Source organism: Tachypleus tridentatus, chromosome 2 (genome assembly GCF_004210375.1).
Source record: "Tachypleus tridentatus isolate NWPU-2018 chromosome 2, ASM421037v1, whole genome shotgun sequence".
Taxonomy (NCBI): Eukaryota; Metazoa; Arthropoda; class Merostomata; order Xiphosura; family Limulidae; genus Tachypleus; species Tachypleus tridentatus.
The window spans coordinates 46,505,016-46,530,776 of NC_134826.1; the positions used below are offsets into that span (position 1 = coordinate 46,505,016).

The following is a 25,761-nucleotide window of genomic DNA, read 5'->3' on the forward strand; positions in this document are numbered from 1 at the left end:
TAGAAAACTTACCTTTCTGAGTTCTTTCTGTCTCTTGGTATCAAAGTAATATGAATGATTTAGTCCTTGCACACCTTTCCTTAGAAAGAAAGAAACAGTATTAGTTATGCCTAAGATCTATAACTTAGGACTGCTTAAAAAGATATTTTTTCCAACACGTATACCTCAAAATAATCAAATAACACACCACAGTGATCTATATTAATGTAGGTATTTAACTGAATAGCAATGTACCACATGTATCTACATGAAATGTGCCATGGTTGTAGTACAAAACAGATGTATTACAAAACTATTTGTAGTCAAGGTATGTCTGTGAATTGACAATGTTAGTGTAACTCAGACACTGGAAAATAAGAGTGAACAGTGATGCTTGTGTGAGGAATAAAAAAACTTTTGTCTATTGTACAACTTGTACAGTGCATTTACATAACTTCTAACAATATGTTCTGTACCTTTCTATATTACATCTAATATTTACTTTCCTCCACCATGAACTGTCATTAAATCAGTAAAATGATTAGTTGATAAGCACACTGCTATGTTGAATGACACTCTGTAAAAGGTGGTGCATGCACCTTGTACCCCACCCATCTGAAAGGTGTTAAGAGTGGATGTAAATTAATTTCACCGGTTAGTTCTTCAACAGTACAAGTGGACACATTGTTCGAAAAATTATAGTTTTCATTCCCATCAAAACTGTGCATTATTGCCAAAAAATAAGACTAATACAGTCTACTGATTTGACACATATTACTGAATCAGAGAGGTTAGGTGGAATTATGGTTCTCTTCAGTAATTCAAGACAGTGGGAAACCAATTAAAAAAAGGACCTGGCCTATATAGTTTAGATATTTCTAGTCACATAAATATATCCAAAACATGTGAACACTGAAGTTTAAAGTAATGTCACATGTTGTTACAGCTGTTTCCATTATATACACATTGAAATGATGTAGTTCTAGTGCTCATCACTGCTTAACTCTGAATAACATCATACTTCCATATAGAGTAGGAATGAAGGTATGGGTATATATTAATAACTTTTGTAACATCTGTTTTTATACATTATATCAGCCAAAACTAATCCAGCTACTAAAACAATTATTTTAATCATAACAGTACTGACACTGCTGTATCAACTAATCCAACTTTTAAGCCTATTATTTTAACATTAGTGACATTACTATATCAACTAGGACAAATCTAAATTTTACAGAATTACTTTAGTCACTGTAATACATTTTAAAAAATGTATAATAATTTAAACTTACAGAAACTTAAAATTACTTTTAACATATTTTTATTAAGATACAGCAATGAACAAAAGCAGTCATGTTACATAAAGTGTACAAAGGAAAAAAGTTAAATGTTCACAAATTTCCATGTCATCTTGCTCAATGCTTTACATTGAGAAATCATTTTACAAGATTAAACAGGAATTGTGCAAAAATTCTAATAATATTTTTATATGTACATGATCTAATATTTATATATATATACAAAAAACAATGCAAAATGAGTTTGAGATATCTATACCCCAATTATGTGTTATTGTATATTCAAGTCCACCCCACCTCCCTTTTGACAATGTAGCATCTGTTCAAAGCCAGAATTTGTATATAAAAACATGTTTCTGGATATTAGAACTTACTTTCTTTGGCCATGTAACAAGGTGACCTTTTGACCTTGACTCATGACCTTCAAAAATTAATACAAAAATTAATATTGTATATATATCTATAGCACCTGTTGCATAAGGTTGGCCAAACTCCATTCATCCAATCTTAAGATATTTTATTAAGACTGAGACAGATGAGCCAAGAGAAGCAAACTAGTATGAGGGTATAACCATAACTACTCTGAAATGTGACTTTGATAACATCAATGAACTGCAGTATAATATAATTATAAACTTCAGTATTCTATATTAAACTGACTACATTAGCACCACTCATACTTTTTCTTTTTGGTTCCCCTCTGGGACTGTGGTAAGTCTACATATTTACAACACTCTAATCAGGGGTTTGATCCCCATCAGTGGACACAGCAGATAGCCCGATGTGGCTTTGCAATGAGAAAACACACACACTTTCTTTTTGTGATTAAAGCCAGACTAAATTCCGAATGTGTAGATAAAAAAATATTTCTGGATAATAAAACTTACTTTCTTTGGCCATGTAACAAGGGGTCAGAAGATCCTTTTCTTTCAAGCCTGCATTGAGCCATGTGACTTGACAAACCATTGGAATGAGGTAGCTTATACTGAGAAATAGAAACTTTTGGGGGAAATCCTGGTTTAATGGAATGTGTAAGACTTGTCAGTGGTGAATGAGTTTGAAACATCATTGTTTCATTATCAGATAAAGAGGTGGTGCAAGACAATAAACTGAAGCAGTCAGCTTCTGTTATAATGAATAAAAGATAGACATATGCAGTTATCAATCTTTGTACATGGTTTGGCAAAGTAGTACTGAACTGTTCTCAATCTAGATATTTCTCTTACATTTATTTGTCCAGTAATACCAATGATAAACATTTTTATACTGTTTGGTAAAAAGTAAAATTACCACCAATATCAATAAACTCTAGGACAGACCCCAGGCTTTGAAAAAATTTTTCAATACTGTTTATAAGCTAAATTTGCTTGTGAGTCAATAACTTTCTTGGTTACTTTTTAATAATACACACACAAAAAAACAACCACCATATATATATTCAAATTATTCTTTAATAAATGCTTTTAAGCAGAGTATTCATGATGAAATTTAGTTGAATGGATGAAAACTACCTCTTGTAGAAATACAAGTATAGGGGTACAACATTTCAAACATTTTCTGAAGACAAAAGGCAGAAAACTTTCAAAATGTTGTCTTCTATACTTCTGTTTCTACAACAGGGTCAAGGTCTTCTAGAAATGTTTCTTACATAAAAAAGAAGAAAAAATTTCATCCAATATTTCCAGTTATTTCTTTATATCAACTATCATAACATGCAAAACAAGTCAGTAATTCAAGTGTTAACTTGCCAACAAGTAGAAAGAAAACATAAACTGATTTAATCTCTTAAGTTCTTATAAAAACTGCTTTTAGCTTGAGGTTTTAAAAGAAAAAACACAAAAAACGTTATCCAATAACACAGGCTTTTAAATGCTCAAAAACCAATATTTGTTGGTTATATTATTTTTCAGTATTTATAGAATATTAATAACTTTGGATCACTCTTATGCTTGCTTTATAATTTTACTTTTTTATTTCTCTCATGCCAGAGGTACTTGAATTACAATGGTCCTTTAAAGTGCAGAAAATGTTCATATACATTTTCATATTCAATATTTTCACAGTATATTTTTAGACTATGTAAATATATAAAGAATTTGCTTTTCAATTTTGTATATCAGGAACTATTGATAACAACTTTTCTCAAATTTATTACACTATCAGTTCCAGATATATATGCTATTATAGTTGGACAGGGTACTAAACAGTAGAATGAACATGTAAGATTTGTGGTATGCCAAATAGTGTATGCATATGCCCTGCAATATTGTCTACTACCAATCTAAGACGGTTCTTAAAAATCTTACATATTTCATCACTATGTACATTTTAGTAATTGATTCATTTTTTTGAAAATGTAACACAATAATAATACAAAACACAATAATTTTAAGCATTTATTATTATTATAATATTAAACATTTATTTATGAATTAGTTAAAGTGAAATAGATTTTAAACAAGTGAAGAATGGATATCCTGAAAACTAAACTATGATTTTATTAAGAAAATATTTATTAATAATTTTATAAGCTAAAGTATTCTCTCACAAATGATTTTAAATGAATCTATATATATATATATTTACTGGAAAAAAAAGAGAAAGAAAATTATTAAAAAAGGCTTAGTTTGGTTGAAAGAAGAGCTTTTGAAACAATAAAAACAAAATTTTTAAATGAATTAATAACATTCATTACCACCCACATGCATAATTTTGATTGCTTCAATGTTTTATTTATAACTTAATTTATAGATTCAGCCAATGAACAACACTGTAAGGTGAAACATCACGTCAAAAAACGGATTTCCAAAACTATAGGAATTAAAAAAAATTCTAGATTAGAACAGTTAAAAACTCTTAATGACTAACCATTTTGATGGTATACAGAACCATTAGAATTACTTAGAGCATTATCTCTGACATCAAAATAGCTAAAGTGAGATGACTCCCTTTCCAGTCCTTCCAAGAAATCACTTTCACTACTGCTTCTACAAGAGTCATCCAGAAAATACAATGGATTTTTGAAAGCCAAGGGAAGAGGTAAATTACACTGACCACCAGAGGAAATGGTTATTTGTGTCTGAGAAAGATAAGTTGAAAGATTATTTCTAACAAACTCATATTTTGATGAATTCAGAATTGAAATCTAGAGAAAAACAATCCACATTTTCCTGGTATCATAAAGACATATTAACTGAATCTAAAACACAATAAAATCAGCTTATGTGCCTTCATTGCAAATTGTACGAATCTAATTTTTAAAAGTCTATTTTCAATAAGAATTGTGACTTTTGTGGAAATCAACAAACACTACTCCAGTATATGAAACACTTGTAACTCATTTCTTTGATTTTATTTTTCAATAGGTGATTGTCTTCACCCATATATGAAAGACTGACATAAAATAAAAAAAAAAGTATCTTGAAATCAAATTACCTGCAAATTTCAGTGGGTAAGACATTAAAATGTGTACTGAGAACTGAGAATATTTGTCAAGATAAAAGCAACAATTTCAGTACTCTTAGGTTATTTACCAATACATTTGTTCTTGTTTTGGGCAAGATGAAGTGGGTTCAGCAATGCATTGTTTGGAACAGTATACAATAAACATTTCAAACTTAGCACTACACTTCTTCACACATTTATAGATATCTGCATCGAGAATGTGACAAAGTGAAAGGAACAATACATAGCAATAAACTTGGGCAACCAAAGGGCTTAAACCTATATTAAACTCAACAGCGTCAACTAAAGAAATTCTTCTGAAAATGTAAGTTTATTTCCATGTATGTTACTTTAACAAATATGGAATAAAAAAAGAATAACAAACCTTATAAACAGAGAACTGGTTGCCAGGTTTTGTGCAATAATAATTCTCACATGTTGCATTATCAAAATCACTGTTAAGAATGTTTCTAGCCAAAACTATCTGTTTTGGTCTACCCAGTGTTTCTAAAAGACCACACAGCTGTAGGCCTCTTCTGCAAGATACTACAGAGTTCAAGTTTCTGTGTGTTTCTTCTTTTACCTTATTCTCACTAACTTGTGTTTTACACAAAGAATTTATTAAACTGTACTTCGAGACATCTCCATTCTGAAGCAAAGAACTGGAATGCTTGTCAATCATATAAGTAGTATGCATCGGAAGGTTATCAGAATCCTCTCCACCAATATAATTCCTGTCATTATGCAGAGTTTCAGTGTTCACATAATCATCTGACACGTTCCAATATTCATCTTGTACTGTATTACCTCTGCATGAGTAATCCCTATAACAAAAAGTAAAACAAACTAAAATTTACCTGTCTTTCTTTCTTGGCTGTATTAAATTCACTCTTTTTGTTTGACAGTTCAGAATTAAAGATGACAACAGTGTTTGATTTTACTTGTTTTATTTTTTTTAACATTCTGCACTTCTTTAACATGCAATTAAGAGTTGTATATCATATTTTAATACTAATACAAGTACAAATTAAGAGTTGTATATCATATTTTAATACTAATATAAGTACAAATTAAGAGTTGTATATCATATTTTAATACTAATATAAGTACAAATTAAGAGTTGTATATCATATTTTAATACTAATACAAGTACAAATTAAGAGTTGTATATCATATTTTAATACTAATACAAGTACAAATTAAGAGTTGTATATCATATTTTAATACTAATACAAGTACAAATTAAGAGTTGTATATCATATTTTAATACTAATACAAGTACAAATTAAGAGTTGTATATCATATTTTAATACTAATATAAGTACAAATTAAGAGTTGTATATCATATTTTAATACTAATACAAGTACAAATTAAGAGTTGTATATCATATTTTAATACTAATATAAGTACAAATTAAGAGTTGTATATCATATTTTAATACTAATACAAGTACAAATTAAGAGTTGTATATCATATTTTAATACTAATAAAGTACAAATTAAGAGTTGTATATCATATTTTAATACTAATACAAGTACAAATTAAGAGTTGTATATCATATTTTAATACTAATATTAAGTACAAATTAAGTACAAATTAAGAGTTGTATATCATATTTTAATACTAATACAAATTAAAGTTGTATACATATTTTAATTAATATAAGTATATCATATTTTAATACTAATATAAGTACAAATTAAGAGTTGTATATCATATTTTAATACTAATATAAGTACAAATTAAGAGTTGTATATCATATTTTAATACTAATACAAGTACAAATTAAGAGTTGTATATCATATTTTAATACTAATACAAGTACAAATTAAGAGTTGTATATCATATTTTAATACTAATACAAGTACAAATTAAGAGTTGTATATCATATTTTAATACTAATATAAGTACAAATTAAGAGTTGTATATCATATTTTAATACTAATACAAGTACAAATTAAGAGTTGTATATCATATTTTAATACTAATATAAGTACAAATTAAGAGTTGTATATCATATTTTAATACTAATATAAGTACAAATTAAGAGTTGTATATCATATTTTAATACTAATACAAGTACAAATTAAGAGTTGTATATCATATTTTAATACTAATATAAGTACAAATTAAGAGTTGTATATCATATTTTAATACTATATAAGTACAAATTAAGAGTTGTATATCATATTTTAATACAAGTACAAATTAAGAGTTGTATATCATATTTTAATACTAATACAAGTACAAATTAAGAGTTGTATATCATATTTTAATACTAATATAAGTACAAATTAAGAGTTGTATATCATATTTTAATACTAATATAAGTACAAATTAAGAGTTGTATATCATATTTTAATACAAATTAAGAGTTGTATATCATATTTTAATACTAATAAGTACAAATTAAGAGTTGTATATCATATTTTAATACTAATATAAGTACAAATTAAGAGTTGTATATCATATTTTAATACTAATATAAGTACAAATTAAGAGTTGTATATCATATTTTAATACTAATATAAGTACAAATTAAGAGTTGTATATCATATTTTAATACTAATGTAAGTACAAATTAAGAGTTGTATATATATCATATTTTAATACATATTTTAATAATAAGTACAAATTAAGAGTTGTATATCATATTTTAATACTAATATAAGTACAAATTAAGAGTTGTATATCATATTTTAATACTAATATAAGTACAAATTAAGAGTTGTATATCATATTTTAATACTAATATAAGTACAAATTAAGAGTTGTATATCATATTTTAATACTAATATAAGTACAAATTAAGAGTTGTATATCATATTTTAATACTAATATAAGTACAAATTAAGAGTTGTATATCATATTTTAATACTAATATAAGTACAAATTAAGAGTTGTATATCATATTTTAATACTAATATAAGTACAAATTAAGAGTTGTATATCATATTTTAATACTAATATAAGTACAAATTAAGAGTTGTATATCATATTTTAATACTAATATAAGTACAAATTAAGAGTTGTATATCATATTTTAATACTAATACAAGTACAAATTAAGAGTTGTATATCATATTTTAATACTAATACAAGTACAAATTAAGAGTTGTATATCATATTTTAATACTAATATAAGTACAAATTAAGAGTTGTATATCATATTTTAATACTAATATAAGTACAAATACTATTTCACCTTCTCTTTCTTTAGCACATCTGTCACATTATTTTACTTACAAAATGTTACTTTTTTAATGTAAATTACTATTTTTAATCATATAAGTGTTTTAAAATAATAATGATAAAACTAATTAAAAACATGGATAGAACAGGCCATTTCACACTTACTGTGCTGTATTTGTTTGCAAGCTTTCCAAATAAGTAAGACCTTTTAAAGGAATTTTATATGTTTTCAGACCAAAACAAATAAAACCATAATCTCTTTTTAATCTGACACAAGTTAAGACTGTTTCTAATTAAACTGTGCAAAGTTTCTAACAATATAAATATATACAAAATAACTTAATAAAAATATGAAAATTGATGTATAAAGAAACATTTTGATGTATTGTTACAGCTGTTTATTATACAAATATTGAAATGACCAAATCAAACACTGAGACTAAGCCTTCTTTTAATTTACTTCTTAGCCAGTTTATATATATTTTTTGTTAATATAAGCTCGAACTGACTCAGGTTAAACTGGTTACAATGTAAATTGTTAAAAGAAAAATAACACTAATATTCTGACAACTTCAAAACTGTTAAGTGATTGGACATTCCAGAAAGCAATAGTTCTCCTTTACAATAACACAGTATACTTTCTAAGAAATTTTGTCATCTAATTGTTTCCATTATTAATTATATTATTGCTTTAATCTACCTTCTTAATATCTATTCATAAGTCCTTTAAGCAAAACTTGGGTAGCTCAAATCACAATTTATGTCTTGGTAACTACTGCTTCTGATAATTCTAACAAAACTTCAGGAGATTCTACTTTAAGCTCACTGCTGATCTGAGATGTTATTCATAATATATAAACAAGCACACATGCACACACATAATCACAGTTGGCTATAGCCAAGATCTGCCTCTAATACATGCACACACACACACTTATTAGTAGGCTTCACTATATTTACACTATTGATGAACAGTTTGGAGCTATTTAGTCTAGATGAAGTAAAGTACAATATGCCAAAACTTTTGCTTAAAAAAAATTTACCTACAATGTTTAGTTAGAATCTGAGCCTAAAAATAATTTCCAACAGCATCAAGTAAATATTTTATTCAGTACTAAGACATCAGGCCAGAAATGAAATCAAAATATAGGGCCATTAACACTAGATGATAATAGTAAAGGTTTTAAAATACTTGTATTATATTTTTGTTGTTGTTGTAATAAGAACTTTCATGAAAAGATATATGGAAGCGCTATCTGTTGTTTAATCACAAATTTAAAACAAAGAAGGTTATTATAACAATTATACAAGATTCTTCCATAACCTTTGTCATTCCTTTTTTGAAATGATAACTGAAAACAAAGTTTATATATTGCATTGGGCATAAAAGAAATTAAACAGTTTACCTGGTTGTTGTTATAGGTTGTTCCATCAACAGACTAGGAGATGATGTAGTCTCCTGAAGATGCTGTAATCCTCCACTTAATTTAGATGTTTTGTTTCTACTTGAATTTGACGAGGGTACAGGAGAGTTTATTAATGACTGATGCTGAGCTTGCCCAGATCTTTCAGGTAGAGATTTGGTAGGACCAAGTGGGTTGTGAGTGTTAGGTATTATATTACTCAAATTTTGGAAACTCTTCTGTCGTGTTATTGATGGTTGTGACATGGAGGATGAGATGTCATTTAGAATCCTTTTAAGTTCTTCAAAATCTTCATAATTCTAACAGACAAAAATGCATTTTAAAACTTTTTATTGTTTTAAAATATAAGATTGTGAATTAATTTTACCTTCCTGGATTGGAACATGATGAATTTAGTTTGGAATTTTCTGGATAACCTATGAAATTAACTTAATATGAAACTTAAATCTATGAAACATAAATATTATGCAATTCCCAAGAAAAAATGCCACCACCATTTAACAGGCAGGTATTACAAAAGATAAAACAAATTTACTTTTAAAATTGTAAGGTGTAACAGAATCCCAAGGAAAGCTTACAGGTTGAAATTCAAATAAACCTTGTTCTGTACATATGCTGCAGTTGATATATAGGAATTTTGAAACTATGTAAACATACAGAGCATCCCAAATCATCAGAAATATAAAACTTGTGTTGGTAATGAAGTAATCTTTCATTTTTCCTTTATTATGTTTTATCCTTTTGTAAAAAATAACCCAAAACTGCAAAAATACATGTGTGTGTGTGAAATACATAATTTTGAATTATAACATGCTATGCACCATAAACAATAATTTGTTTTATTTTCATGTTACTATTATTTACAATGTTAAATGTTCTATTTAAATCTTTTGAAAATAAAGGAAATGTTTTAAAATTAATTTGTTAACCTGGTTCTCAAGATACATAAAACATCCACAGAGAAAACCTTGCTACCCTGGTTCTCCAGATATATAAAACATCCATAGAGAAAATCTTGTTAATTTGGTTCTTCACACATACAAAACAATAACAGAGAAAACTTACTGTTTTATTCATTTTAGGAATGCAGTCTATCAGTTGTGAATGTAGAATAGATAATTCTTTTCCAAGATCAATTTGTTCACTGAAGTTGAGCTTCCTGACTTCACCTGGTGTCTTAAGGAAAAAATAGGAGATAATGCCATAAAAATTTTAATTATTTTTCATTAATGTTTCACAGATGTCAGAAAAATTTCATGTAATGAAATCATGATGACTTTAAACTATTGAAAAATATATTTAATTATTCAAACCAAAAGCATAAATGCATACCTCTTAAATAATTATTCTATTCACTTAATTATTCAGGTTCAGATTTAGCTTCTCAACTAAATTATTACAGAATTTTTAAAAATATAAAATTAAATATTTGATAGTATTGTACATAAAAAACATCTCAATATCTAACAGTCTAGGCAAGGCCTGTTAAGAAACATAAGATCAGCGTAACTATGTTGTTTCACGTATACTTTCTTCCAGATGCAAAATTTTTATGTTTTCTTGGTCACTGGCTATCACTGACTCAAATTTAGTAAATTCCATAAATTTACTGCAGTGGTTAAAAGTTCTAATTGTTTACTTCTCTCTAACATCTCTTTGATGTTCAGTAAAATACAGTCTGTGTTAATACACAGCTATGACATTAAAAAATCATTAAAATATGTAACAAACATAATTTCTTGTTTTTACTAAACAGAGTAAAATGTTTCAAAAGTTCACAATATTGTGAAAAGACTCATCAAAATAAGTTACTATAGGGTTTGTTGAATGATGATACACAATGTTGATGTAGAGGCAAAAGCTTGTTTAGGGTTAAGCACAAAGCTCAATAGGCTATCCGTACCCACCACATGTATCAAAACCAGTTTATCACCTCATAAGTCTGCTGACTTACTGCTATGCTACTGTGGACTACATGCCAATAATACATAAAACACTATGTTATAATACTGACTGTATTAAAACTACAATAAAGACTAAGTTATCCAAATATTAACTTCCAATTAGAATGACACATCTATCTGTTTCAAAACTAAAAGTTATAGAAAAATGCTTTAATTTTCAAAAAACAAAACACAATTGGCAATAATAGAATGTGAAGTTTGTAACAAACAATTTAATTTAGTTCAAATAGATAAAAATAGCCTAAGGCTTACAGATATCTGTTGGAGGAAATTCTTCATTGTGTATTGTTGCTTATCAACAAACTGGTTCAAGAATATCATAAAATGTTCTTTTTCTCCAAATCTTGAAGAAAACAAAAACAAAGAAATTAACGATTCTGATAAAAACAACAAAAAACTTTTCTAAATATCTGTTTACAGTGTACAATAATAATTTAAAATGAATAAACAGTAATAGTTTTTAGTTAGGACATGGCATAGGATACATTCCATGCTGGTATCTTTACATAACCACACTGATTTAAAGAAACGAGAATATAATGAAGTTTAAGTGTCACCCACTTTTACAAATATAAATATTTTATACATTATCAAACTCTAAATGAGTGCATAACACACGAATTAAACTTCAATCAATATTATGGAAAAACTTGGCTAAAAAAAAAAAAGGAAAAATAATATCTTATATTAAAAGGAGTTTTATTCTAAATAATTTTTATACATCTGCAGATTGAAAGCCTTTCATTCCACAATTTTTGTGAAATAAAAAGTAAAAAATACATCTGATAGTGCCACATTAATCGAATGAAAGTTGTTCTGTAATTATGTAAAAATATTGTATCTGTTTTCCTGTTATTACAGTATTTTTGGTTTGGTTTCAAACTTCACACAAAACTACATGAGGGCTATCTGTGCTAGGCATCCCTAATTTAGTAGTGTAAGACTAGAGGGAAGGCAGCTAGTCATCACCACCCACTGCCAACTCTTGGGCTACTCTTTTATCAATAAATGGTGGGATTGACCGTCTCATTATAACACCCCAATGGCTGAAAGGGCAAGCATTTTTTATGTGATGGGAATTTGAACCTGCAAATCTCACATCAAGTGAAATGTCTTAACCACCTGGACAAACATTTCTGTATTGTACTTATCAGCAAGTTTTCAGCACATGTATATATATCAGATTCCCAAAAACATACAAACACAAAAACTATATATGTATATTTTTTCTTTTAAAACGAATGAAAATATTAAACCATGAAATACAATCAACTTGATGTAAAGGTACTTTAAGAAATCTATGCAAATTAAGAACATGTGAAATCCTGATGGTAATATGATTAACTTAGCTAAAAGAGTTACCACAGATATACGTTGTAATATTAAACAAAGGCAGCTCATACCTTGTGAAGTTTGCTAATGTCTGAATTGTTTTAGCAATAAGAGTCAAGTTCCTTGCTGATTTAGGTTCTGGATACTCTGAAAAAAACCACAAAACAACAACAACAAAAAAAATGACAAATTACTCAAATGTTATCTCAACCTAATTATATTTTACTACTTATGCACTATTAGACTAAAAAAAAAGCAAACTGCAGAACATACCATATGCTCGTTGTTAGGCCTAAGCATTTTACAAATCATCTGTTAATTAACCCTGTATGTACAAGTCTTGGTTATTTTGATCAGCCTTATGGCTGCCATGTTAATGTGAAATTATTCATATTACACTTCTGAAATTACTGTGTATTTCATTATGAAATTTGACAAGCTTTTAATAAACATTGCACATAAACTGAATTAAGTAATTTTACTACTGTCTGTCTGTGAATTTAAAAACATTTACTAAGTGTGCAAGGTGATCTTCATATTAAGAATAACTTTTCACCTTACAGTTTTCATATTTCAATCTTATAACTGATAAAGCTTCTTAAATGAATATCATATTTCTTTTCAGTAAAGATTTATACTTATCTGCTATTCTCTCTATTCTGAAACAGGCTCAGTCGATTTGACCAACCCTCTAACCTTGTAAGCATCATGCAAAAATACTAAATACATTTAACTTACTTTTTCTTTTTTCATTTCTCAAATTACTGCATGTTATGACAGTTGTAGTTAATTGTAATTGTTGGTCTGTTAATTAAATAAAAGTTAATTTTATTTTCATTGCTGTTTGAAATATGTCTAACTTCTAATCTTTGTTTGTTTATTTTTAAATTTTGTGCAAAGCTACACAAAGGCTATTTGGACAAGCCATCCCTAAGTTAGCAGTGTAAGACTAGAGGAAGGCAGCTAGTCATCACTACCCACTGTCAACTGTTGGGCTACTCTCTTACCAGTGAATAGTGGGATTGACTATACATTATAATGCCCCCCACAACTGAAAGGGTGAGCATGTTTGATGCAATGAGGATTCAAGCCCATAACCTTTAGATTAAGATTTGAGCACTTCAACCACCTTGCCATACCATGCCAACTACTAAACTAGCAAAGTAAAACAGTAAATCACTTGGTAAAAGCAGAGTGCAAGTTATGGTAAACAAATGGTATTGAATTAAATTATACATATGCAGTTTGTAAATATTCCCACCCAAAAACACTTTTATTTAACTCTTTTTTTTTTTCACTTAAGTACTTTTATCTAACCTAAAAATTTTATAATTGTTACATTTAGTACTTATATGCAGCAGAAGTTTCAATACAAGTTAACTATAATTTTTGGTAAGGCTGTTGTTTGTCTTTTACTCAGTTTTTATTTAATTCAAATACTGAACTTACAATAAAAAATAATACCATGTGCTATAATAACTATAATGTATAATTAAGAGAAGGATAAAACTCTAAGCAGAATTATTCATAACCTTTGTTAGAACAAGTTAGCCTTATAAAGTATCCAATAAATAAAAATCTCTGATATGTATTTGAAAGTAGATATTATAGGACAAGAATGGCATCTGGGTTTGACATACTGGCTTTATTATTTCAGAAATGCAAGACTGACACTATAAGTTTATATTACATATTGGCAGCAACTACATATACTATAAGTGGGCAATTTGTATTAAAACTTAAAAGCTGAGATATAGGTGAAAAGAATGCCTTAGATGGGTAATTTTGATTTATTAAGTACCATGTTATACAGAAGAGTGAAGACTACAGATTTATTTAACCATTACCTTTTAAATTAAGAAATAAAAGCTATAATAATATAAAAATTTAGATTGTAAATTACCTTTTGATGTTAAATTTACTGTTATACATCAATAAAAAAAATTGTTAAATCTTAAATTCAATTTTGTAAAAAAAAAAAAAGGTTATGATACATGTACCTCTATCTGTGCTGGGAAGGTTAACTAAACAAAAATTTACTGAACAAAAGAAAAAATATCCATACGGAATAGTTTTATATGTACATATTTTTATCTCTTAATTTTCACATGCCATTGAAAGTTTTTCAATTCACTATAAAACCAGTTTTATTTAAAAAGAAACAAACATACAATCCATAATTTTAAAAACTACTGCATTACTGTAACAAAGCACGTAATTTACAAATTTTTCTAAAACTAATTACCTTTAGTGAGGTTAAAAAGGCTTGGTGAAAGGATAGATGGACAAAGGAATCGTAAAAATATGGAAGCATTGATTAATTTATCACAAATGTGTTCTTTCCCAATGGCTTGCAGCTGCTTCCTGTACTCACAAAATACTTCCTGTAGCTCGCTGAAGATAATTTAAAATTACAGACAATGTTACTAGATAATTAACATTTATTTTATTATTTTTCAATACTAGTTTTATATAACAAAAATATTAATACTTTTAACTATGGCCAAGTTTCTGAGCTATATACGACAAATGAACAATAAAATTTCAAGTACCCCAATTATAAGTGTGGGTGCATATACATATATATTTATTTAATTTGAAAATGTTATATGATGTTAGTTAATCTTAAAATATATTGATATTTTCCATATATCAATACATAAGATATGAAATAGATCTTGTTGATTTCTAACTTACTTTACTACTAATTTCATAAACAGGATTATCAGGTAACAAATATAATCTCATTCTATCTATATGATACATAAATATGGTCTTGAAGTTTAAGTTCCTATCATTATTTATATGATACATTTTACAATGTAAGTACTTACAATGGTAAGTTTGGGGCTGAGCTAGTAATTTTATTCCAAGCTTCTTCCACAAACCTTAACAGGTTTTTCTGTTGTTTCTGTAGAATATTCTCATTAGGAACTTTGCTAGGATCTACCTGACAAGCAAAGTCAATACATGAAAACTTGTTTTCTTAAGAAAGTTTGATAAAATTAACTTGCATAAAACAATTATGAAAGAGTACTTATTTTGTACTGCTTTATATGCCCCTTAAAGCTATTAAGTATAAAAACTGATTCAGAATATATAAAGAAATTTACCTTACAAAATGTTATGTGTATATAGATATACATGTATCATGTAATACTGTATGCCATTCACGAGGATTCAAAGCAATATATCAGTATGTAATTTATTAAATAACAGATATCACATTAATAACACAATGGTTTTATTACAGAAAATACATTTATGAAAGCACTTTACAATAAAGAGTATGAACAATTACCTAAATGGAATTAATTTTGTTAATATGCCAATAATAAAATTTACACTGGTCATTTTAATGACGTATATTTGTTTACATGGTTAATATCATGTTTTTATAAATCAAAATATTTAAGTAATTCTGGTTTCCAACTCTTTCAAATAACAAACATTTTTGACTGAACAATACTGTAATGCTAAATGTAAGTTAATGGTATTCTTGTAGCCACTGATAAATATTCAAGTCTTCAAGCGATTAATGCTTTATTTTTTAGTTGGTGCACTAAGTAAGCAAAAACATAATTACAACTGCAGATGCTATGTGATGGCCAAGAAATAATACTGTAGAAGAAATGCTAAGCCCAAGAAGTTCTTGTATTTAAGAAAACCATTCTAAAGTCTTACCTCACAATCATCTTCAAATTCTAAAACACTCTTCACAAAATCCCTCAGTGTATTCTGCAAATACTGTAAGCAAGTAATTAAATCACTCTCTCTTCATTTACTAAACCACTGATCATTTCTTCATTTACTAAACCATTGATCATTTCTTCATTTACTAAACCACTGATCATTTCTTCATTTACTAAACCACTGATCATTTCTTCATTTACTAAACCACTGATCATTTCTTCATTTACTAAACCACTGATCATTTCTTCATTTACTAAACCACTGATCATTTCTTCATTTACTAAACCACTGATCATCTCTTCATTTACTAAACCACTGATCATTTCTTCATTTACTAAACTACTGATCATTTCTTCATTTACTAAACCACTGATCATCTCTTCATTTACTAAACCACTGATCATCTCTTCATTTACTAAACCACTGATCATTTCTTCATTTACTAAACCACTGATCATTTCTTCATTTACTAAACCACTGATCATCTCTTCATTTACTAAACCACTGATCATCTCTTCATTTACTAAACCACTGATCATCTCTTCATTTACTAAACTACTTTAACAAAACAGTTTTTATATTCTACAAGTTTTGGAAGAAGCCAACAGTATTGTGATTAATATCATCTATTTACTTCTGTGGCATTAATCACATTAGTTGACATATATTACTGTCACATAGATGTATTTCACAAACAAACTTGATTCCTGATGCAGCTCTTATTAATATGAAAAATATTTTTAAAATAATAAACACTGAAAACTTTAAACACAAATTTTAACACGTTTATTCTTATGGTATCATTTACATTAGCAGACATGTATTATTGTCATATAGACATATTTGTACACAAAAATATGAAAAATACTTTAATAAAGTAATAATCATCAAAAATTTGAAATACAAATTTTTAACCTACTGAGCAACAGCTAGAAATGATGACCTTTCCCACTTATTCATAATACATATTTTAAAGAAATTAAAACTGGAAGTTATTGACATTAAGGTTCTTTTTTACATGAAAATTAAATAATTAATGAAAAACTTCATAAATAATTAATTTTTCAAAAGTTAAAAACACATTTTCCTATACATTCATTACCTTGAGTAAAATGAAATGAAACTAAAATATAAGCATGCTGTTGGTTGTATTGTGATGTTAAGCATGATCTAAGCTTTTTCATAAGATCTTTTAGAATTTAATGACAAATGTTTTTATAAAGTCTCAGTTTACTTTTAAAAATGAGCTGCAGTTATATAAGACTACTGAAATTATAATAACACAAACCTTTGGAACAAAAAATCTAAATAATGCACACAGAAATAACTTTATCAAATTCTTGTGGCTCAGGTCAAATTTGTGAAGTAAACCAACATTGAATACAACAAACACAATTGACAGATGCACTGTAATATTGAATCTTTTTTTGCTTATTTCACTGAAATGGAAAAGTCTAATTAAAAATGTTGAGGTCACGCTCTTATTTAATATCTTATAATTATTAATTCCCTGATGCAAAAACGATTTGGTATGTTTTGAATTTCATGCAAAACTGCACTAGCTGTCCCTAATTTAGCAGTGAAAGACTAAAGGGAAGACAGCTTGTCACCACCACCCACTAACAACTCTTTTACCAATGAACAGTGAGACTGACTGTCACATTATCATGTCCCTATACCTGAAAGGAGGAGCATGTTTGGCTTGATGGGGATTCAAACCCATGACTTTCAGGTTGTAAGTAAAATGCCCTAACTACCCAACCATGAGCTAAAAGGAATTAATGTAATATTTTGATATGGTTAATGGTGGGAGAGTAGACTTGGGTGAATATTTTTCATCTCCAACAATGATACATGATTACATACAACATTCACAACATAAACTCATCCAAATTACACACACACACACACATATATATATATCCAATTAAATAATCCTAGTTTAAAAGGTACTAACTATATCAGTTTCTTTTATGTAAGTAACTTAATACAATACAACAGTGTTCCTGATATTATAAAGGCATTACATTTTAATTTTTAGATTTTTAATGCTTCCAATTTCTTTTATAAATTGTCAAAATAAAACTAACAACTATTTAAAAATCTTTATATAGGTTTGATAACTTAGTGGGTACATATCAGATAGAAGAGATGAATTAAATTCCTCATATATTTTATCATATATCTCACCTCATTTCCAAGTAGCTTCATGTAAGCTTCAGATGCTTTGGTGGCAAAAGAGTTTCCACGGAAAGTTAGATGCTGATCATCTTGTTACATGGAAACAAATTTAGCTTCATCAGAAATGCCTTTTAGTGGATAAGCAATATCTAACCAGGAAAGCTTATAGCAGGCAAAACTAAATAAAACTCATAAAAGTTTTCTTAACAATACTATGATACTTAGCAAAAAAACAGATGTCATAGTCCAGGTTGCATAATCCAGATAAAACTTTTCTGTCAAAATTCAATAAAAGAACAACTTTCATCTACAGTTTCTCTAAACAACTGTATGTAAGACATGAAATAAACCAAATAAATTATTCTAAAATTAAAATTCCTTCTACATTTTTAGTCTTAATGTGAGAGAGGCTTTTGTGGTTGAAGAAAAAGATAATAATTTATTGATAAAATAGTACCAACCCTTTACAAATGTAAATACTACCATTTCTTGCTTGAGTTTATATAGGTAAAACCATGTTTTTGAATAATACTCAATTAATAATATAATTAGATTATTTATTCATCTTTAGTCTGCCATATATATAGTTTGGAAAGTAATTAACTGTTCATCTGTCTACAAAAGATTCTGGAATTGTTTATGTCTGTACTTTAAACATCTATTGAAATACATCAAGTTAAAAACCTACCAACTTTTTTAACATCTTCTATCACAATGTTTGTAAGAAATTCTTTTGCCCCATGTTCTTTCTGCATTATACGGACTAGAGTAACTGCTATATCTTCCTACAGGATTGTAAACAGTGAAGTGAGAAAATACAAAGATTAGAATACTTGTGAAGGAAGTTAATATAATAATTGATATGAGGGTTTTGACATAAGTTACCACTTATTTTCTACAACCAAAATGTATACCAAGAGAAGTAACAGATTATATGTCCAATATATCCAATATAGATATATAACTAACACCTCAACAATATGCTTCATTTTGTAATTGTACACTAATGTATTTAATGTTTATATGCAAAATAGAAATATAAAATATACTAGAATGACATAGAATTTTAAAACTAAAACTTTAATTAAGCTAATCAACTCCTCAATGAAATCTCTATGGTTATTCCTCATTAGTGAGCTAGTTTAACAAGAAGTCAGTCCTCTATGCTTCTGAATAATTAGGTTAAAATTATAATTAGCACAGATGTTCTGATTTATAGGTTTTATTGTGTATTCACTTATGACATTATAAAAACTGTAGTTAGTTTGTTTTCTCATTAGTTTGTAAATACTTTCTTTAGTTCTGATCTAGTTAATTTTTTTATCACATTATTCATAATACTTTTTGTAAGTTATATTTTTATGTTTTAATTTACACATTTGTGAGAGGAAGTTTGCAACTGCAATAAATTAATAAAGTTCATGAAAAGTAAGAATAGAGAAGGTTATGACATGAACATGAATGATTCTATAAAAAGTCTGTTCAGTGTCAGAAACTTTATTTAATTTTGTTTTGTTTTGTTTTTGAATTTAATGCAAAGCTATCTGAGCTAGCCATCCCTAATTTAGCAGTGTAGGACGAGGGCAGCTATTCATCATCACCCACCGTCAACTCTTGGGCTACTCTTTTACCAACGAAGAGTGGGATTGACTGTCACATTATAATGCTCCCATGGCTTAAAGGGCGAGCATGTTTAGTGAGATGGGGATTCAAACCCACAACCCTCAGATTACAAGTCCATTGCCTTAACCCATGTGGCCATGCCGGGCCGAAGTAAGAGTTACCACACCTATTCTGCTATTTGGTTATTGGATCAATTAACTGTGCAGTTTTACAACCAAATGTGTAAGTAACTTACACCTACACTCATTTCGATTATTACATATTTCAAGTCAGCCTTACAGGTGGACATGGCTGTAGTAAACATTTATTGACAAAATAAATGAATCCACTGTCATGCATGAACTGCACCTGACATTATTTTTTACCAAATAACCCAAAAGAAATTGCCCAATGACAGAGCACCTTACAACATACTTCAGTGAATTTTGATAAACTCTCAGTTACAGTTTATTAGAAGGGGTTTTATTAATGCTGAAGTTATTGATAAGCCTAAAGATATTGCTTCCAAAAAGGAGTTTCATTAATGCTGAAATTACTGATAAGACTTCAGATAATTTTAATAAGCCTAAGGATATCACTTCCTGAAAGGGGTTTTATTAAGTTTAATGGAAATATTAACTACAGACAGATATTTATTTTATAAAATATTTCTCTAAAATATACACTTTATATAATGTGCATGTATGTGATTTCACTGACAACAATATTATTAGTTTGCTAATTTTAAATAAAATGTGGTATTTGAAAAAAGCTTCAATGATTTTAATGAATCAAATAGAGGGTCCCAGAGGACCTTCAACCTGTGGTATTTTTATTCTTTGTAATATATAAATGTACTGTAAAACATCTCTAATATTCCTCTCTGATGGTATAAAACATCAATTACAAAATGCATCATACATAATCTAAAGTAAAAATTTTGTAGTCTTTCAGCCCCATGTAAGTCTTCAAATGGCACAAAACAGACTGAAAGCTTACAAAAATAAATAAATAAATATATATATAAATATATACATACACAGACATAGAGAGAAAACAACCCTAAATTCTTATTGGGTTTTTAAAAAAAATATTAAATGACAAACATAATATTATACCTTGACAATCACTTGAACTGGTTCTAACATCTGGACTAGTGATTTATTCTTGGAACACAGAAACTGAAAGACATTGAAAAACATAACACTTTCATGTCAAGTTTACTTTTTTTTTGCCATCAGTTCAGTTTATAGGGAATTTCCTTAATTTTTTTTTTTTTTGTACAATACAATATTGTTTACTATGATAAGTGACAATTGAATCAAAGCTCATAACTCATATTTTCCTGTTATGATGTAATATTAAAAAGACTAAATCTGCATATCATACAGTAACTTCAGTCCATTCTAAGCCACACAAGATGATAGAAAAAAGTGTTTGTTTCTTTTCAAAATTCGCACAAAGCTACACAAGGGCTATCTGTGCTAGCCGTCCGTAATTTAGCAGTGTAAGACTAGAGGGAAGGCAAATAGTCATCGCCAACCACCGCCAACTCTTGGGCTACACTTTTACCAATGAATAGTGGGATTCACCATCACATTATAATGCCCCCACGGCTTAAAGGACGAACATGTTTGATGTGACGGGAATTCGAACCCACGACCCCCAAATTACAAGTCAAGTGTCTTAACCAACAGGCCCAGAAAAAGTGAGAATGTCATATTTCTATTTTTGTTTGAGTCAAAATCTTCACATATATGTCAAACAACTACTGGCTAATATGACATCTATAAAACACAAATCTTTAAAATATATCTTGTGTAAATAATACAATAAAAAATGTTAAGTATTATCTGGTTAATTCCATTTGTGGAATATTGTTTCAATATCAAGAAACAAAATTCATATAAAGCACTTTTTAACACACATACCTGCCTAAAATCTTTGTATCTCTCGAGAGGTAAAATATTTACAGACTGGAAACGGGCCTTTATTCGAACAAAAGGTGATTCTTTCATTCCAGAATTCTTTTCTAATCTGATTTTGTACCTGTAAACACAAAGTAAAAAACATCTTAATAAAATGTATCAGACAGAAAAAGCATGAATTATATTATAAGTTTAAATTTATAGGAAACAAAATACAGAAAATAAAAAGAAATGTATCACCAAACTGAAAACAATTTATTTTAATGTTTTTAACCTTATCACAAATTTTAATTTTTATTTAACTAGTATACAAATATATATTTAAATTTTTATACCAATCTTACATTAAGTAAACTGGTTAAGTATCTTATTATTTACATAGCAGTTACCTGTTTTCTATCAGTTGTTTTCCACTAATTAGTTTTGTTGGAATCTCCAGAGATCCTAAGTGAGTAAAACACTCAGTTATGAGTTACTACAGTTTAAATGAGTACTTTTGTTACAATTAGGAGAGCATTACAAGAACTAATTATATTAGTTGCTTATAATGTATAAAATGTTTTCAATGGAAAGATCTATTCTTAAAAGTGAATCACATAGGACTACAGACTATGGTTTAACCTATACATCACTTCGTACTACTATAATAATATTCTACAGTACACACAGACTAGAGGTTATTGGTTAACTTGTACATAACTGCATAACACCAAAATAATATCATACAGTGTGCAAGGATTACAGATTACGGTGTGATTTATACTTAACTGTATGCTACTAAAATAATAATGGTTATTTTGGAAGGCCTTTTCTAAACTTATAAAGTACTTTTACCTATGTGATTAGTTGTTCTTTGTGTTATATAAATTTTATACTTTGAACTTTTGAAGCTTGAATAGCTTTATTTATTTCTGTTTTGAAATTAATGTTTTAAATTTTACAATGAACAGAATGAAATTAAGAAATATTTTTTTACAAAACAAGGAAATTCTGAACAGTCCATCTGATTCATTATATCTTTGTAGCTGAAATGTTGAATCCACATATTATTTGAGAATATTAACTATTACAGTTCTGATAACATGAAAATTCAAAGACAATAATTTGCTCCTTTTTCATACTTACAGTCAAGCTTGTTTCATATTAAACCTTGCATATATTTACTGTTTCTTTAAACACAGATTTTTATATACCAGATTTACCTATAGAGCATATCTTTAGTTTCACTCAATTTAATTTTCAGGTTAAACTGTTAATTCACTTTTGTTTCCACTCATAACAAACTTTTGCGTATCATCTTGTTTATATCCACGAACCTCAAATTAAATATAACTACAGATTACTTGCTACTTTCATGACCCTATAAAATATTGTAGCTATACTAGGTGCATACCTACATTCTCATTTGAAACTGTATTTTTATATTCAGTAATTCATATGAAATGCACCATACCACAATTTTTGTTTATTAAAGTTTGCCTTTAAGCAACAAGACCCAGAAGAATGATGGTGATGAAAGTTACATCCATATTTTGTTGTATTACAATATTTGTAAATCTATATTCACACATCAGTATTTCAAAATATCTATGATCCATTATCATGACTTCACATGATTTCTTCCAATTCCTTAACTAAAAACAACATAGTTTGTTCTTAGCTCACTAATGCAGTTTTTCTGAAATGTATAACACATTGTTTTCTACCTCAATCAAGTTTCTTTATTTTCTAAATGCTTCAGTGTTGAGAAAAACAATAAAATGCTACAACTGCCTACTAGTCTCCCATTTAAACTATTTTGTTATAAATACTTCAAGACAAAGGTTTTAAAATCCAACCTACCTATCAATTTGTGTCGTTTCCTCTTTGTATCTGATTCTCTGTACAATTTCACACTAACTGTTTCAATCTCACTCAGATGGCTGGAATAACATTTCCAATTATTAGACAATTATTTACACATTGTGTAGTAATTTTAATTCCACAGTAATTTTTAAGATGCAACATATAAAATTTAAAAAAATATCTTAAACTTTAATCAGTACATAACATTATTATTTTTTGCAATGGTATTTCACACAAATAGTCTATGACACTTTTAATAATTGCTTTTTTTTTTAGATACAATGAAATAAAATATATTATTAGTAGAAAATTATTTATGAATTAACAAGGAATTTTAATATCTATATCTTACATTAAAAAAAGGAATAAATAAGTCTTGAAAGAAACCTTGAAATTTAGTGAATAAATGTTTGGATACTGTTATGCAGGGATATTGTTTTAAAATAAATTACATATGCATTGTTTCACAAGATAATTTTTCTTTAAAACATAATTATTTGTAATATTTTTAATGTATGAGGTTCTTCAGAAATAAATGTCGTTTTTGAACTGCAAAGTTTGGAAAAGTATAAATCAGTGTTGTAAAACATGATTTAACCAAAGTAAGCACCATTTATTCAACATGCTTTTGCTAATATGTAACAATGTTGTTTGTTGCCCCTGCTGTAAAATTCAGTTTCTATGGTTAATGAACTCCCTGAAAGCTTCTTCTAAGTTGTCTGGTTTTGAAAGTGTTTATTGTTCAAAAAGTTGTCAAAGGGAAAAGGTCTGGGAATAAGGTGGATTAAGCAGAACCTTGATTCCCACTTTGTTCAATTTTTGGAGTGCCATCCTTGACAGGTCTCATAATGCCAATTTTGTTGATCTTCAGAGTCAGCTCATGCAGAACCCGCTTATCCAACCTTTTCATCTTTTGAATCACATTCAGGTGGTTGGCAATGCTTAACCTGCTTGTGCCTAGCTTTTCTGCAAGTTCAAATACTGTTGTGCAAGGGTCTGCCACAACTACTTCCCTTAATGTGTTTTCATCTAAGAATGGCTTCCTTCCATGACCTTCATGGTTTTCAAGATTTTCATCTCCATGTCAAAACCTTTGAAATCAATGCTAAACTATACATTCGGTAACAAATCCATGGCTGAATGCCTGGTTGATGTTCCATGTAGTTTTGGTAGCTTTTCATCTGAGTTTGAAATTGCAGAGGAAAATCAGATGGAAATCCTTCTTGTCCATGCTGCCTTGAGGGTTGCAAAACTTACTCTAACTATAGTTGAAATATCAGACAATTAAGACACCTTGTAAGTGACAAGCGTTGGATTAAACCAACCAAGCAATGATAAGTTACCCAATATCCAGCTTCTAAATGCCATCGAGAGAATTCTGACATTTATTTCTGGACAACCTAATAATTATGTTATACGTTTGTCTAGTGGGTAGCATTACAAGGTTTATTATTCATGCTGATTTTGTCTGATCTTCATTAAATTTTAAATAAATGAAAATTGTGTGTGTTTTTGGAATTTCATGCAAAGCTACAGGACTGTTATTTCTGGTAGCTGTCCCTAATATAACAGTGTAAGACTAGAGGAAAGGCAGCTAGTCATCACCACACACCACCAACCATTGGGTTACACTTTTACAACAAACAGTGTGATTGACCATCACATTATAACACTCCCACAGCTGAAAGGGTGAGCATGTTTGGTATTCTGGGGATTCAAACCTATGACCCTCAGGTTATGAGTTAAACTTCCTTGCTACCTTGACTATGCCGGGCCTAATAACTAAAGAGATGAAAGCTACTGAAGATTTCTGAGAAGACTATTTGTTTAGTATTTCAATACTGTTATAATTTACCTAGTGTTTAGCAAATTATG

At 28.3% G+C, this 25,761-nt stretch overlaps 1 protein-coding gene across 9 annotated transcripts in view; it reads right to left on the reverse strand.

Moving 5' to 3' along the window:
• Positions 1–25,761, reverse strand: part of LOC143242718 (ras GTPase-activating protein raskol-like) — a 100,091-nt gene that overhangs the window by 6,063 nt on the left and 68,267 nt on the right. For all 9 annotated transcript variants that reach the window (XM_076486203.1, XM_076486196.1, XM_076486193.1 and 6 more), the window contains 17 exons: positions 23,884–23,963; positions 22,431–22,485; positions 22,045–22,162; positions 21,232–21,294; positions 19,200–19,296; positions 18,521–18,600; positions 16,322–16,384; positions 15,472–15,587; positions 14,883–15,031; positions 12,709–12,784; positions 11,558–11,648; positions 10,407–10,517; positions 9,324–9,640; positions 5,110–5,548; positions 4,149–4,359; positions 2,168–2,405; positions 13–79 (listed from right to left, as the gene is read on the reverse strand). In XM_076486203.1, coding sequence (XP_076342318.1) covers positions 13–79; positions 2,168–2,405; positions 4,149–4,359; positions 5,110–5,548; positions 9,324–9,640; positions 10,407–10,517; positions 11,558–11,648; positions 12,709–12,784; positions 14,883–15,031; positions 15,472–15,587; positions 16,322–16,384; positions 18,521–18,600; positions 19,200–19,296; positions 21,232–21,294; positions 22,045–22,162; positions 22,431–22,485; positions 23,884–23,963 — 2,371 coding nt within the window. The remainder of the gene's footprint in view (positions 1–12; positions 80–2,167; positions 2,406–4,148; positions 4,360–5,109; positions 5,549–9,323; positions 9,641–10,406; positions 10,518–11,557; positions 11,649–12,708; positions 12,785–14,882; positions 15,032–15,471; positions 15,588–16,321; positions 16,385–18,520; positions 18,601–19,199; positions 19,297–21,231; positions 21,295–22,044; positions 22,163–22,430; positions 22,486–23,883; positions 23,964–25,761) is intronic.